General features: G+C 45.4%; 1 protein-coding gene across 8 annotated transcripts in view; it reads left to right on the forward strand.

The window, feature by feature from the left end:
- The window catches only part of MMP16 (matrix metallopeptidase 16), a 605,275-nt gene that overhangs the window by 253,409 nt on the left and 335,157 nt on the right, over positions 1-16,709 (forward strand). For all 8 annotated transcript variants that reach the window (XM_074318982.1, XM_074318986.1, XM_074318989.1 and 5 more), the window contains one exon: positions 11,260-11,397. In XM_074318982.1, coding sequence (XP_074175083.1) covers positions 11,260-11,397 — 138 coding nt within the window. The remainder of the gene's footprint in view (positions 1-11,259; positions 11,398-16,709) is intronic.

Here is a 16,709-nt window from a genome sequence, read left to right on the forward strand (position 1 = left end):
GGACTCAGACGTGTCTGTGTTCACACGTCGTTTCACCCTCTGCACAGTCTTCCCTTTGTTAACTCAGAATAATGAAGTCCCTTGGGGACGCAGCTGAGTCTCCCAGCCCCTCAGTGAAGCTGGATCCCTGGGGGGTGCCCTTCTTGCAAGGCAGGCACACCTTGGAGCCCAGCCAGTGGCAGGGAGAGAGGGAGGGTGGGTGCCCGAGAATGGGGGGGGGCAGGAAGCTGGGCAGCCCAGTTCTGATCCAGGGACGCTCTGCAGCCTCCCACTTCTGGGCGTGTAAGAGACAGAGGGGAATCCCATGCACAGGCCACCGAGTCCTGCTGAGTGACGACACTTGGCTTGGGACTCACTGGGGAAGTGGTGACGGCGAGGTGCTCATCTGTCCAGTTTGTCTCAGTAAAATCACACATGCGGAAAAGCTCTGTGAGCTGCGGAGCCCGGCAGCGCCGCCTGTCACCAGTGTACCCGCCTGTGTATTGGGTCCCATCTGCTCCTGACGGAAGTGTTGTCACTTACTGAATTTACAAGTCACCTCTCAGTATTTTTGAGTCCCCAGGGTTCTCCTCGCCTGTCCCTGGCCCATCATTAGTGAGATTCTGTAGGGCAGAGGGGTTGGCCTGCTGGTGGCCACTGCCTTGTCATGGACACATGGGCTCTCTCCATGCCGCCCAGGTGCTGGGGGTCACCTGCTGCTCAGCAGACCAGGTGGGAATGGTGGCTGAGCTCTGGGTGCCACGTGGGTAGAGCTGGTGTGTGGTGGGCTGGAGAGGTGGCCCCTTTTCTGAGTTGCACCTTGTTAAAAAGCTCTGTAGGTGGCAGTTCCTGCCCCACTGCACTAGATTCCTGACTCAGAGTGGGGATCAAAGTTCTGGGACCGATTCCGCTGAAAGGGACCTTCCTGACTGAATCCCCCTCCTCCCCATTGTTCCTGAGGTGAGCTGTTCTGTTTAGGATGAATCCTTATGCTCCCTGCAGGGCTTGGCTGTGCGGGTGGGGGCGGGCCGCACAGACGTCACACAGCGCTGTGTGACGTGCCTGCTGCGCTTGCTCCTGCTTTGCTATGAGGAAGAATAGGCACTGGACATACCGTCCAAGGTTCTGCTCAGAGGCAGGCGACCGCACTCTGAGGCTGACACTGTGCCAACCGCACGGTTTGATGGCAGGATGGCAGTGTGATCCCTGGTCTAATTGTCTTGCATGTCTTAGTGACGCTCCAGCTGTTTCCCTGTGTTGTGTAATAGGCCTGATCGTACCAGGTCTGACAATTAAGTTTGCGAACCTGTTGCAACGATGTTGCTAACCTTTTTTGATATCAGAGGGATTATTCGTTATGAATTTGTACCAACTGGACAACAAACAGTTAACCAAGTTTACTATTTGGAAGTGCTGGAAAGGCTGCATGAAAAAGTTAGACGACATGAACTTTTCACCAACAATTCATGGCTCTTGCATCATGACAATGCACCATCTCACACGGCACTGTCTGTGCGGGAGTTTTTAGCCAGTAAACAAATAACTGTATTGGAACACCCTCCCTACTCACCTGATCTGGCCCCCAATGACTTCTTTCTTTACCCGAAGACAAAGGAAATATTGAAAGGAAGACATTTTAATGACATTCGGGACATCAAGTGTAATATGACAATAGCTCTGATGGCCATTCCAGAAAAAGAGTTCCAAAATGGCTTTGAAGGGTGGACTAGGCACTGGCGTCAGTGCACAGCTTCCCAAGGGGAGGACTTGGAAGGTTACCGTGGTGATATTCAGCAATGAGGTGTGTAGCACTTTTTCTAGGATGAGTTTGTGAACTTAAGTGTCAGAACTTCGTCAGTCAGTGAACACCACTGCTCACGTCAGCACAGAATCTTCTGTGGCTAAAAGTTTCCATTTTGATGTCACCTCCTTCTGCCTTCTGACCTGGTCCTTTCTTATCACGTCCTCTGCAGTCATTTGTTTGTGGTGTTAAGGACCAGATGAGGCTCAGTCTGTAGCAGGAAAAATAATCATGTTTTTGGATTTCTTTGAACAGCGTGTTTAAAAATATTTTTCTCTTTTGAATTCACAACTGTTACCTTTAAAATGAAGAGATTATTTCAGCAAGAACATAAGACACATGTTCATTTTAGGCAGGAGGAATATGATACTAGATGGAAATATAAGTATACACAAATAAGTTAAGAGGTCAGAAATGATAAAAGTAAGAAAAACATAAGTCCATTTATCCCATTTAAGTAGCTTAAGAAGATATTTGACCTGAAATGTAAGTAACAATATATTGTGATATTTAGAGCATCCCGTGTAGCATCATGTCTGATGGTAACAGCAGAAGGTGGGAGGAAGGAAGTGGGAGTATAACGTGGGAAAGTTGGAAACTCTGAGTCTATTTGAAAGTAGGCTGTGCTAAATCCACAAGATAGCTCTGTAACCCTAGCTCGACCACGAAACCAATAAAAGGACGCATCACTAACACGTCCATGGTGGACGTTAAATGGATCCTTAAAACTCAATCCAAAACAAGGGGGAAAGAAGGAAGAAGAAACGCAGGAAGATCGCGGAATGAGAAAACTTGTCACATTTTCGTCTCTGGTCCACCTGGAAATGACTGTTTTATGTGAGTTAGGAATCAACATGACTGTCCTTTGCTGTTTTTAAAGGCCAGTGTGGATTCACATGCGTACGAGTGAGACCCTGTGTCCACTCCTCTTGACATTTTGAAAAACTAGGGCAGACAGGAGTGCAGTGTGGATGCGAAGGCCCTTGCCAGCCTGAGCCGGACGTTTCTGTCGCCGCGGGGCCCCTCCTGGCGCCCTCTGGTGGCCGCCCCCCTCCCTGCCACCTCCTCCCGGAGCTCCTGACTCCTGGCACCACTGACCGGCTCTGCGTGTCTGTGGTTTGTCGCTTTCAGACCATTTTCTAAAGGGAATCACAAGTACCTTACGTAACCTTTGGGATGGACTTTTCTCTCTTAGCAAAAGTCTCAGGAGATCCATCCGGACCTATGTGTATGTTTATACGGGGTTCGTGTGGACATAAGATTTCAGGCCCAGCAATGCCATCACCAGGTCACGTGGTAGTTGTGGCTTCAGTTGTATTGTTTCTTCTTTGTTTTTTAGGTTTATGTTCTTCAGAAACAGCTAAGCTATTTTTTCAGAGTGGATGTGCCATCTGGCACTCCAGCAGCAATGTGTGAGGGATGAGTTTTCGGCAGCATCACTAGCATTTAGTGTTATGTTTTATTTTATCCACATTGACAGAAAGTTGGTCAGGAAATCGGGAAAATTGGCTCCTTGAACCCAGGTGGTTGGTAGCATCGGCCGTCACTCTGTTAAACAATTCCTCATGGAGAACAGAAAACAGTTTGTATCTCGGGATTCGGGAATGGGAAAGTGAAAAAAATTCCTGATTCTTCCAGAACCTTGAAATAAAATTGGTAGTCTCTGTACGTTTCTCTTTACTGATCCCTTACCCGAGCATTAGTTGAGCACCTACTATGTGAAAGGTGTGAAGGTGCGGCATTACCTGAGAGGGATACATCCCAAGACCCCCTATGAACCGCAAGTGCCAAACCCTATGCACACTGTTTATTCCTCCACTTGCATATTATAAATTTTCACATATATATGTAGTCACAGTGAGAGATTAACAACTAATGATAGAGTAATTGTAATACGTTGTGATAAAAGTTATGTGAATGTTACATTATTCAGTAAAATAAGGGTTGCCTGAACACAGACACTGTTACACACCGATACTCAATCTGATGACCAAGATGGCTACTGACTGACTGGGGAAGTTTTATCCGTACTGTAAAACCTTTTAATTCAAAAGACTTTCCTGTTCACTTTCAGTGAGTACTCTTTTGGTCCTTTTCCCATTCGGGTCCTGTTAGCACAGCTTGCTAGTTTCCAGAATTTTTGCCGAGCGTCAGCAGTTGTTATCATTTCTCTCTTTGTGTTCCCATCTTTCCTCGAATCAATTTATTGGTATACACTTTATATGCATACCCAAATTAATTCAAGTTCAGGACTGCATCAGGATCTCATCGTGTAATTGCCCAGAGCAATAGAGCTAGGTATGATTTGCTCCTTCCTAAATAAGTCGACAATAGCAATAATTTAAGACCTAACTATTGGGAGGAGACTGTCTTAATGAATGAGTCTATTATTTTAAGATTTAGCAATTATGCAGTCTCTAATATTGATTTCCACTCAATTCTATCTTGAAATCAGAGAGACTGATAATAAAACCTCTCACCCAGTCCTACCAGGTACATTTAATGAGTGAGTTTGCTGGGTGCATAGCCTCACATCCAGCTCCATTTAGCAACAAATGGTACAATATAACCAAAGACATCGGAATGTCAATAAAAAAGGAAACAGGTGTGGTGGAATTCAGAACTACGTTGATCAGGTAGGAAAGAAAGAGGCAGTATGGCGTGCTACAGATCGGTTCCTGTCACTTTTGTGTTATTTGGCATTTCTCTTTGGAATGTATTTATTTTATAGTTGAATGGAATTTACCTGCCCCTCTGGGTTGCCATCATGGTGCGGGTCCTTAAGGAAAAGTGCCATACTAAAACAAGTAAGAGAAAACATGTGGACATCAATGTTTTAACACGTAGGTACAACATCAGATGGGAAACTGCCACTTGGAGATACTTTGGCAACTCCGTGCCCAGGGGCAGTTTCCATGAAGAGGTAAAAACTGAAGGCAAGTTGCTGCTATGACTTGTTTCCATTTGTTAAAGAAAAATCGGAGTCTAGTCCCTTATAAACATGGTGGAAACACCTCTCTCATCATACTATATACACTAGTGTTTCCGATTGGTTGAGAGACTTCATCCTGTAGCCCATGTTTTCTCCCTGGGAAAACTGACTCAATTACAAGATCAGGGAGTTTGGTTATAATCTCCGTATGTGTTTGGCAATTCCTTAGCAAATATTTGTTGAAGGTGTACATGAATAATTAAATAAATGAACTATTTCCTGCTCCTCAAAAGTATGGCATCTATTGGGGAAACCGAGGTAAGAGAATAATAAATAACTATAATAAAATTAAAAGCAAGACCAGTGTCAGATATGCAAGCAGATGCTACCACTGAGTGAAGTAAAGAGAGGGTGTCAGAGCCTGCCACACTGGGTGGAAAGGTTGAGTTAGACGTGAAAGTCTCATTTTTTTGACTGTTTTACACATTTATTGCACACTTTTCACGTAGTTCTAAAGTATTCTTTCAGAAAACCTGTTTATTCCTGAGGAGATATTATCTGGCAGTTGGTAGAGGCGATAGGATCCTCTTCATCTGAATACAGAGAGCGTTCAGCTGCAGGCAGCCTGACTTTGCTACAACTCTGGCCCGTCCACCTGAGGCTTCATAGGGGTCCAGTTTTGTACAGTCGGTCAGCTTGGGTCACTGAGAAGCTTGCTCCGATTCCTATCGCTTATGGCATGTGGCATCTCAGACCCTGTAAGTCATATGTGCCCCTCTGCACTCTCCATTATAGGACGAGGTCAGGGGGGAAACTCAGCAGAGGAAACAGAGCAGCTTGCAGACTCATTTCATGTGTCATGTGCACCAACCCCAAAGATGTTTTGGCTGGGCCCACGCCCTGTGGCTTCTGGAGAGGGAGGGAGGGAGTCCAGCAGCCAGAGTGATGTGGAGCCCCCACCTGCCCAGCTCCGGGCCTGTGGGAAACACTAGGACCTGGAGAAGCCGGGCGGGAGGCCGTCTGCCCCTCCAGCGGGTCTCCCAGGGAGGTGCTCCTGGGGGCGGGCGGCCAGACAGCTGGGTTAACCTGTGTGGGCCCTTCCGTGTAGTATGGGGACCCCCATTCTCAGTGCATCTGAAGCTCAGAGAAGTACAGTGACATGCCCAGTGGGCACAGCTCCTGAGGACACGATAAAGGGAAGCTTCAAAAAAATGTCTTGTGAAGCCTTATTGGTTTTGCCATTGAGACAGAGCTTATCACTTTTTTTTTTTTTTTAATAAAATATAGTGTTGGTCTTTCAGTCAGGACCTCTGTATATTATTCAGGACATAGGTTATGATATATAAGGTTTCCAGTTTCTACTAGTTGTACAGAAGAAAGGCCAAGATTTAGTTGATAAATAATATAATGGCTAATAATTTAAAAGGTATGGCTACTAAATGTTTATTTCTATTTAACATGTGAACTACACAAAAAGAGTTTTTGCTAGGTAATGTCTAAATAATTAATGCATGCTTCATTTTTATATGAGCAAAAGTGCTGTAATGTTTTACCAAAGTGAGCTGCTCATTTTTAAGTACTTGCTAATATTTATACCTGCATTCTGAATGTTTCCATTAACTCATAATTCACAGGCTGTGCACTGTTTTTAACAGTGTGAAGTTGTCTTTTTACTGCTAAGGTATTAATGACAGTGATAGTTACTCCTTAGCAGGCATCACCTGCAGATACGGCCACCGTCACACCTGCACTGACAGGCATGCCACACTATTTTCGCAGTGAAGGTAGAGGGGCAGTTTTATGCACGGGGATGGTAGAGGTTTTATTTCAGTATTCTTGTCGGCAGAGGGGGAAACTGCATTAAGGTCTTCCTACCTGACACGAGAAAGACCCTCCAGGAGGCATGTGGGACGGTACTGGACGCACTGACCCGATTCCATATGAAAGCGAAGTGTGTGGGGAGTGACCCGTGCTGGTCAGAGTAACGCACCCTTCCCCTGGGAATCTCACGTGACAAATGACTATATAGGACACTGTTGGAAGTAATCCAGAAAACGGTTAAAGCACAAAATCGTTTCTCAAAGCAAAGCAGTACCTTGGAGTGGGAAAAAAATAGAGAGTGGGGAACACGGAAAGCTAGTAGGTGAGTCACCAGCTGACTCCCACAGCAGGGGTCAGCCCTCGCCGGCCCCTAGTGGTCAGTCACTAGTGTGACTGTCACAGGGGGTCAGCCCTCGCTCGTCCAGCCTGCATGATAGCAGGACAGCAAGAGGCGTTTGTGCTCACAGCCCAGGACGCTCCAGGAAATGGCAGCTACTCATGAGACCCGCTGTTTCTTTACTTTTTTGACATTTGCTTTGCAAGGGAGTACTGACCACCCCGTTTAGAAGCCACCTCTGGAGGACAGTGGCACTGGGGACGCGGTGCTCTCTCCTGTGCTTCTCGTGTCCACGACATGTGTTACTGCAATTTGGGGATATTTGCTAGCTCTAGTGCTTTTCTGTCTTTGTACACGTCTCTTTTTATTGTATACTTTTATTATTTAAACGCTAATTTTTCTTCCTGCTTTCCTTTGTTTTTTGAATTATATTTTAAATTAGTAGCTTTTATTCATTTTGTTTACTGATCTAAGTATATACAGCTATGAATTTTCCTCTGATCATTATTTTTATTATGTCCAGTCAGTAAGGTGATATTTTATAATCATCTTTTGGGGAAAGTTTGTGCATTTGGATTCTATGTCTCCTAAGACCCAGGATCTATAAGGTGGGACCCCAAAGCACATTCCTCTCACCCCGACCCCACAGTGTAAGAAGCGCTGGGGCTTCTCAGTTTTCTGATTTATTAATTTTGGTGGCTCTATTGGAGAAATTTTTTAAGAATTAATTTTTCTATTTGTGGTTCCTATTTCAATTTAATTGCATTTCCTGTAGTTCTTTTTTTATTTATGGAAGTTGCTGCTTTGTGAATTGGTATATAGGCTCTCAGATATTGCTGTTTAGGAAGGTTTACATTATTTTTAAATAATTTCAAATAATCCATTTAGGCCTTTGCACATTATTTATTTGTTCCAAACAATAATATAATGTGTATATTCCCTCTTTTTCACTGCACCCTATTCCGTTTTCACTGCTCCTTTTTAGTCGACAACATTAGTTGCCACCATTTATTGCTGTGCTGTTGATTCCTGAACAGTGTTCTCAGAGGTGTGACAGCTTCTGATGATCAGCCAGATCCTTTCACTTAGTGTCCTGACAACACAGTACATTTGAGATAATAATCCTGTTAAAGACAAAAAACTCTCAGATTCCAGCTGGCCGTTATCACAAAGTGCGCTCTCAGTGACAGAAACAGTCTCAGAAGTCCAAATTCTAACAGGGGAGGGTCCTTGCTCCTCACTGTGACCTGGGTGCCCCCTGTGAAAGTGTGGCTTCTCACTTATGAAAGTTATCACTGAAAGGGCATCTCTGCCTCTCTGGTAAATACTCAGAGAACGACTAAGGTGTCATCTTTCAATGTCCTTTAACCTTTGACTTCTCAGGGTTTTATAGTATTGATTAGGCATTTTAGATCCACATTATCACAGAAAAACTAAAAAAAAAAAATTGTTAATGCACATTCTAACTTAAGAATTACTTGTAACAGGGTGGCCGGTTAGCTCAGTTGGTTAGAGCGTGGAGCTAATAGCACCAAGGTTGCTGGTTCAATCCCCATATGGGCCACTGTGAGCTGCGCCCTCCAAAAAAAAAACAAATTACTTGTAACATCAGGTTATACGAGTTCCAAATGAATGTGGAGTGTTTATTGAACTCAGTATGTAGTCAATACAATGCTACCTGGTATTCATTTAGACTTGGGCCATTCTTGGGATGGTTTTCTGGTTCGCTTCTGGTACCTGATTAAGTTAGATGGGTTAATTTTGTTGCATTGGTTTAGTTTCTTTCAGAAATGGTGCCACAATGACAGAAAAAAAAGGGAAGGGAAGGGAAGGGAAGGGAAGGAAAAAGGAAAGGAGGGCCGGCCCGGTGGCTCAGGCAGTTAGAGCTCCGTGCTCCTAACTCCGAAGGCTGCCGGTTCGATTCCCACATGGGCCAGTGGGCTCTCAACCACAAGGTTGCCGGTTCGACTCCCGCAAGGGATGGTGGGCTGTGCCCCCTGCAACTAGCAATGGCAACTGGACCTGGAGCTGAGCTGCGCCCTCCACAACTAAGATTGAAAGGACAACAATTTGACCATTGTTCCCCAATAAAGTCCTGTTCCCCTTCCCCAATAAAATCTTAAAAAAAAAAAAAAAAAAAAAAAAAGGAAAGGAGGAAGAAAGAAAGGAAGGAAGAAAGAAAAGCAAAAAGAGTAAATACTTGGTTCACAGACTCGGTGTGAGCGGGCTTGCTTTGAGCCCGGCCGCAGGACTCAGTTCTGAGCCTCAGACTGTAACTGCCTCCCCAGCCCTGCTTCTTCTGGCTGGAAGGTTTCGTCTCCGTCAGCTGTAGTTTAAAGTTTCCGTTCAGCTGTCTGGTGTCCCCAGGACATTGCTCGCCTGAGCTGTCCCCACCCCCAGGAAGACATCAGTTGAATTCGTTACTTGTTGGAGCACAGCATCAGTTATGGGATAGATGTTGGCTAACAGTGTCACTGGAGACAACAAGGAAAACTCTTCCACTCCGGTGAATTCCAGAATAATTTCTCTGGTGTGTCATCCGCACTTCTGACTGGCTTCTCCAGGATGCTGGCAGGCCGATTTCGCTTCCGTCACACAGTGTCCTCCAAAGCTTCCTGGCTGACTTGGTTACTTTCCATCTCAACTTGTACTTGTCTCAGATCCCATCGCACATCGTACTTCTCATGTCTTAGGTTTATTGTTTAATTGTGTTGAAACTACAAAGATGATGATTTCTGAAATGCATATCTGTTTCCTGTATTGAGTTATTGTCACTATTATGTTTGTTGTTTGCATTTTCAGAAAATCACTCCCTTTTTATGATGCTTCAGAATTTTTTATGAGCCCCATGATACTGTCTCTCCCTCAGTTTACCCGTCTTTAAATGTTGCATAAAACCTTCTAGTCTAGGGTAGTATTTAGGGGGAATCTTTCTCTGATATCATCTAGATGCTATAGTCATTTGTTCATTAAATCAACCCATGGTATTATTTAATGGGCAACTAAGACATATTTTTAAATGCTGCCAATTAGCTAGCATGCTGTTTTCCTATCACTTAGCTATAGTATTCCTTTAATGAAAAGGCTATAGAGTTTAAAGTGATTTTTTAAAAACCCATAGAGTACAGTTTGAAAATGGGAAAGGAAAGTATAAGATAAATAAATTGGGTGAGGGATTCCGGACACGTCTCTTCTGAATCGGTGTCACTCATACCTGTTTCCTGCACATTTTCACACTCTGCCCTGAAGAGACTTGGTGACACAGCCTCCATTTAACAACGGTTCACTGTGGTCTCAGGAAGTGTGTCCAACCGCTAACGGCTGTTGTACAAGTTGTAATGCCAGCACTGTCCTGACCTTACCTGTCAGGGGGCAGTTTTCACAGTCACCTAGACATCACACGTGCGTCCCCTCGTCAGTGCCCTCCAGGGCTGGAAGACTGGGGCGTGGAGGCGCCCAGCGGCGGCTCCCGGACCTGTACCCATGTTCACGCGTGGGCGTGCCGCTGACAACCGGCCGGTAGTGGGTCCACCATTGCGTGTAGGGCAGATTCAGATTTCAGGGGTGGTTTTTAAACTTGTGCGTCTTGGAGTTTGATGAAGTGTGATAGTTACACACCGAGAGGAAGTTACCTGAGTAGGCTTTGGAGCCGGTTCTGGCAGGGAGACTGTGTTCTTCCTTTAACCTCACCTGGAGATCGCTGCCTTTCGTGTCCATGGTGTTTGGTTGTGAGATGGGCAGGGCTTCCCTAAGGCGGTGCCCTCCTCGGGGCCAGCGGTGAGCATGGGGACCTGTACTTAGGTCGCGGGGCCGCTCTTCTCTGCCTCCTAAGTGTCAGACGTGACCTCACTCTTCCTGGGCCTCTTCCTCCGTTTAGTCACAGTGTAATCTCATGTGTTCCCACACCTATTTCATAATTTAAGCTGAAGTTCATAGTAAACTGTTGTATTAAAATAGAACTAAACAGCAATGCTAAGAAAGTGAGAGAGGCTAGAGGAAGTGATTTTGGTTCCTGCTCTCGTTCTAAAGAAATTCCAGTTCAGAGAGGGTTTGGAATTACGGGATGAAATCTGCTTTCTGAGCAGAGGCGTGCCGCTTTGTGATGTCATCCACGTGAGCTTTCTTTTCCTCAGTGAAACGCTTTTGGAGTAATCGTGTGTCGTTCGTGTTATAAATCCAAGCAGTTGTTCCGATGCCCTGCTAGCCACCCGTGAACCTGGAGGTACCAAACGTGTGTAACAGTTTGCAGACCAGGCTCACTTACGTGGCTCATCCCATGTGTGTCCCCTCCTTTTGGATTGGTTAGCATCTTTCACACAACACGTAACAAGCAATTATCCAAATACAAAGATGCATTATACCTGATGAGAAATACCTTTGTCCCTCCAGCGCCCTTGGACTGGACACTCCCATAACCACGGAGAATCGCAGCAGCTGCCGGGCTCGAGCTGGGTGACTGTGACGTCCTCCCGCGGATGTCTGTGTCAGGTTCCCAAGGTCGGCACCACACAGGACTGTCTTCAAACAGTAAGTACGACTCGGCCAACCGTGGAGTTTGAAGTTTGGCGTCAGCAGGCTTGTGTGTTTGTTTTCAGATGTTACCCAAAGGGATACCTAATTTTGCTCCCAGCAATGCATTGAGTCCTAGAAAATTCTTTAGTAGCAGGTGTAAGAAGGGTGTTTGTTCTGGAAAAGGCAGCAGGTTAATTCAGGGGAAATAAGAGCTTTCATCTGGCATCAGACAGACCCGGTGTTCTTGCTGAGTGTGGGGAGTCCAGCATTGCTTCCCCTCTCTGAACAAAATGTTTCCCATCTGGAAAATGGAAACAATCCTGCTCTCCCGTCCCACTGGGATGCAGGCCTCAAGGGGCGGGGCTTTGTGTGCCCTGAGTGCTGCTGACAAGTAGAGGACAACCCACGGAGGGTCACAATGCTTGGTGATGTGTGAGCTTTGAGTCCCAGGGGAGCTGTGACTATAAAGTGCAGGTAGTAGATGTGTAACTAGGGCGCCCGTATCCACTTTATGTGGGACCGTCCTGGGTGTAGCTCTGAAAGCCATGCATCTGGGAGGTTTTGGTGTTTCGCGAATCGGCGCCACACACGCTGGCTGTAGTGACAGCCTCATCTGCGAGGCTCCGTGCTTTACTTCAGTGAGAATGACTGAGCTACTGACTCAGCGGTCCTCTCCCGACTACAAATGGGGTGAGTGTGGGTGAGCGCTGGCAACTCTGGGTGCAGAGGCATCTTATACATCAACGGTGGGAACAGCGCAGGCTCATGTCGTAGGCTCGCACGTGAGATGACCGAGCTGGCGGCTCTGATAACAGACCCACAGAAAGGCCTGCAGGTACGGTCCCAAGTATCTGAAAGTTGTCCCACTCTAGTCTAATCTTACTCTCTCCTTTTCTGAAAATTTACCTGAACTGTTTGCAAGGGAACTACAGTCCATGTTGAAACGAGTCACATGATCATTTCTGATGTCGATAAATTACCCAGAAGCAGCTGAGCACCCGTCTTCCTATCAGAATGATGAGAAGCCTCCCCTCAGGCCCCATCTTGTTTTCACACCCACGTTTAAATACCTGTGTGTATGGTTTTTGCTCTTGGTGCTCAACCCGATGTCTGGGGGCCACTCTTAGTTTCTGTGAGAGCCCTGAGGTTCACGGGGTTGCTGAGCTGGAATTCCAGCACAGTGTGAAAGCAGGACGCTTGCTGCGTCACTGCACGTTCAGTGACAAGACTTGGCTGCATGTATGTGACGGGGCTGACGTGATCAGAGAGCTTGCAGGTTCAAGGAAGACACAGACGTACTGCCAAGAACTATTGTTACTGTTACTACGACTGGGACTCACCCCCATTGCCCTCTCACTTCTACACACCCGTGATTTCCCTGCTGCACAGTCAGCTCCAACCTTTGTGCCTCACGTGCTCCTTCCCTGCTCTGTATCACCTGCCATGTGCAGAATCCAGTCTCCACACACCTGCCAATGGGTGATTTCATGCCCTCGGATGCGCCCTTGGCCTGCTGAGTGCTGTGGAGGCAGGTGTGCCCCTCACCTGCCCGTCGCCGGGGTTCGGGCGATGCAGGACTTGTTGAAGCCAGAATTCGAGTTTCGTAGCTTGTTTAGCTCCTCTGACAAACTGTTTTCCTAAACATTGAATTTATGACACCGCTGCACAGATTGGACTTTTGTTGTGTATTATCTAAAACAAATTATGTAGGAAAGAGAAGTACATCAGTGTTTAAATATTTTTAACTTACTTGGGATTAATTACAGGAGAGTACAGTGGAAAGTGGAAGGGTCAGTGTTTGAGAAAAAGTAGAGTCCACGTAAGAAAGTAGTGGGAAGGGGTGAGCATTCAGAGGACACATGAATGTGGGGCGGTCTCATCAGCACTGAGTGTGGTTCCGACAAGATGTGGTTGGTGAGAAGGAAGAAGTTGGTAGGTGACTGGAATTAGTTATGCGGGGAGTGTATTAGAAGCCGGACTCCTGAGTCAGCAGCCCTAGTTAGACTGTCACACGTCTGGGTATAGCCCCTGAATGGAACTGTGGTGACTTTTACTTATAATGCATAGACACCTGGGTGCAGAAACGGAGAAAATGGGTGGAAATGGGCATCTTGCCCATGGAGAATCAAGAAAGAATGACGTGCGAAGGGTTTGGAGACCAGAGGATGCCAGGATCCCATCTGAATGATCGCGAGGGTTACTGATTCCATTTACCTGTTTTTATTGGATAAAATGGCTCATCAAAGGGCTGTCAGGTAGAATTGCTGGGGAATTTAGAAAGAAACCTGATGGAGCCCTGATTTTGCACAATATTAAAATGGTTTGTGATATCATGATAGTTTGACAGCGTTGTGACTACAGTTAACTACCATGTTTTCAGTTTCCACAGTTCTCTCACTCTCTTCTCAAAATACCTTATATTTTGATTGATGTCAATAATGGGTTTTTAATGATATTTCTCTTGCATCATCTATGCTTCTTTAAAATTCCTCTTTGATCCTTTCTTTAATTTGAGAGGCCTGGTATGTAATGCCCGTGATTCTTGACTATGGATTTCTGAAGAGCTCTGAGTGGGGCTTGTTTTCAGTGATGTTTGCTGTAGGGTCATCCAATAGTTCCTGTGAGAGAATCCTTACTTTCAGTGTCTGTCAGTCTCGGTCTCCTCAGCTGGTCAGATTCATCACAGGAAGCGTTGTTTCCTGCCCGTAGACTTCAGCAAAGCACGCCGGAATCCTGGGAAATCTGGACCAGTGAGCCCAGGCCCTGCTGCGTGACATGTAGAAGCCCTTCCACACTGACGTGGTTATTTTTATGTATCAATTTGACTGGGCCATGGGGTGCCCAGATATTGGCTAAAACCTCCTTCTTGGCATGTCTGTGGGATGCTTCTGCATGTGACGACCATTTGCACTGGGGACTGGGTACAGCAGATGGCCCTCCCCAACCTGGGCAGGCCTCGTCCAGTTAGGTGAAGGTTCGCATGGAACATAAGTGGAGAGCTTGCATGTCTGAGTTGTGACACTGGTCTGCTTCTGGGCTTGGCTGGAACTAAAACACCAGGTCTCCAGAATGTTGCCTGGGGTCTGAAATGGGTCAGCCTCTAGACTTGCGTGAGCCGGCCCCTCCCAGTAAACCTCATGCCTGCACCTCCATCTGTCCCTTTGGTCCCATTTCTCTGCAGACCCTGACAAATGCAACCCCATGTTCCGTGACACTTGTCACCAGCTCTGCCACGTAAGCCCCAGGACAGAGTCCCTCTGACTCACTTTTGCCAAAGCGATGGAACCGTGACCAGGGAATGCAGGCGTCCGAGGTCCAGGAATGCTGTTCCCAGTTTCTGTCGCCGCCCTGGTGGCTGCTTCTTCTGGGGTCCTGCTACCATCCCGAAGCTTCCCTTGGGTTTTGAAGACTAAAGTGAGGGTACATCTCAACTTCCCTAGTTGCATGTCTGGGTTTCAGCTTCTCCAATCTGCTAATTTAAAGAGCTAATTTTAGCTGCTTTCTGGATTCCAAAATTTAGTTTTCTTCTTTCCTCTCCTTGTCGTTGTAGGTTTGTATTATTTTTATCCCTTTGTTGTCATGTTTGAAGGGTGTCTGAAGGGACGTGAGAATCTATATTAAATCTAACATCTTTAACTGAACTTCAAGTAGTTAGAATTTTATGAAAAGGACCATAACTCACAAAATAAAATTCAGGTGAATTTTAGAGCTAAAATTAGCAAATAAGCCCATACTGAGTAAAATAGGAGTGTTTGCTGTATCTGTGGGTGTGTGACGATGGAAAAGGGGCCACAGGTTAAACCTGACAAGCTCAGGAGACTGAAAATCACCACATAAGATGGCGTGAGCATAAAAATTCATAACGGAGGTGGGCCATGGCCACAAGTCACATCTTCAGCCAAAGCTTCCTCCATGAAGTTAACCTGTGCCTGTAAGTGGCCTGTCTGTTGTCCTTCTGCACCTAACACAACATCCTGGGAATGTCAGTCATCCCTTTTCTGGACAGAGCAGGAACGTATGGAATCTCTCCTTGTTTTTCTTGTCCCTCGGTTACCGTCTCTATGAGAACTATTAACTGTCCTGCACCCACCTAAGGGAAAGAAGTACCTGTCTCTCCAATTTACTTTTATCCAATCCCAGAGATTTCCACACTTTGCTTTCTCCCACCCCCTTAATCTACCACCCGTGGATTTCATGTAACCCTTCTCCTTTGATTCTAAGTATAAAATAAGCTGCAAACCACCATTTTGCGGAGCATTTTCTCAATCAGTTGAGATTTTGCTTTCTGGCAATTGTCATCAGTTTGGCTCAAATAAACTCTTATAAGCTTTCTCTTAGGCTGGATGTTTTTCATCAGCATGTGTTAGGACTTTCAATGCCTGAAAATCATGACAGAATTAAGAAATGTATCACAGAAACGTAAGCCTTATATGTGAAAGTGCTCTAAAATAAAAATCAAACAAATGTTAAGAATTGACAAAATGTTATGTTAATATGTGTTTATATAAGTTCTAATATAAATAGTAAAATCTAAATGGATAAATGATTAAAACATAAGATCAAGCTATTGACAAAATGGAATTATAACTGATTATATCCTTATAAATATAAATGATATATTTATAATTAAGATATATTGTAAACCAAATTTAAATCAAGTCTTACTAATTAAAAGCAAAAATATATTTTAAGCCTATCAAATTACCAAAGGCTTTTGAACATTTCAATTTTGCATGATGTTGAAGCTAAGGCAGTAAGTTATTGTTGGGAAGCTATATTTCTAGTCCTTTTTAGAAAGCGATGAGGAAACGTGTCAAAAGCTTTTAGACTCATTAGGTTACTTTTTACGTATCCCATTCTTGGAAATTTCTGTCTGAAGAAATTCTAAAGCAGTAAGATAGATTGCATTCAAGATATTTTAAGTGACGCGATGTAAACAATTCAAATATCTAATCAAGCAGGAATAGGTAAAGTCAGAACATTCTTCAGCACTCGTGAAAACTTGTCTGTGCTGCACTGGCTCCTGTGTGAAACTGAAGCATTTAGACAATCACCCGTAAAGTTAAATGCAAAACAGGCACCAAGATACCTGCTGGGAAGGACAAAGGCTGGGTATAGGGGTATGGAGAGGGGCCCTAAGCAGGAATCATTTGGTTGGGAAATAACGGAACTGGGGGTCATGGGACCCACAATATGTAGATGGGTTCAAAAACCTAGGGTGAGAGGGGCGCTTTCAAACAGCCCTCTGTCTTTCTGGGGTGAAGGTGAGAGGTCCTCTCTGTGTGTCCTGCACCCAGCAGCTGTGGGTAGTGTCTGTGCGACGGAAA

The sequence above is a fragment of the Rhinolophus sinicus genome, linkage group LG14, assembly GCF_036562045.2.
Source record: "Rhinolophus sinicus isolate RSC01 linkage group LG14, ASM3656204v1, whole genome shotgun sequence".
In the NCBI taxonomy this organism is placed as follows: domain Eukaryota; kingdom Metazoa; phylum Chordata; class Mammalia; order Chiroptera; family Rhinolophidae; genus Rhinolophus; species Rhinolophus sinicus.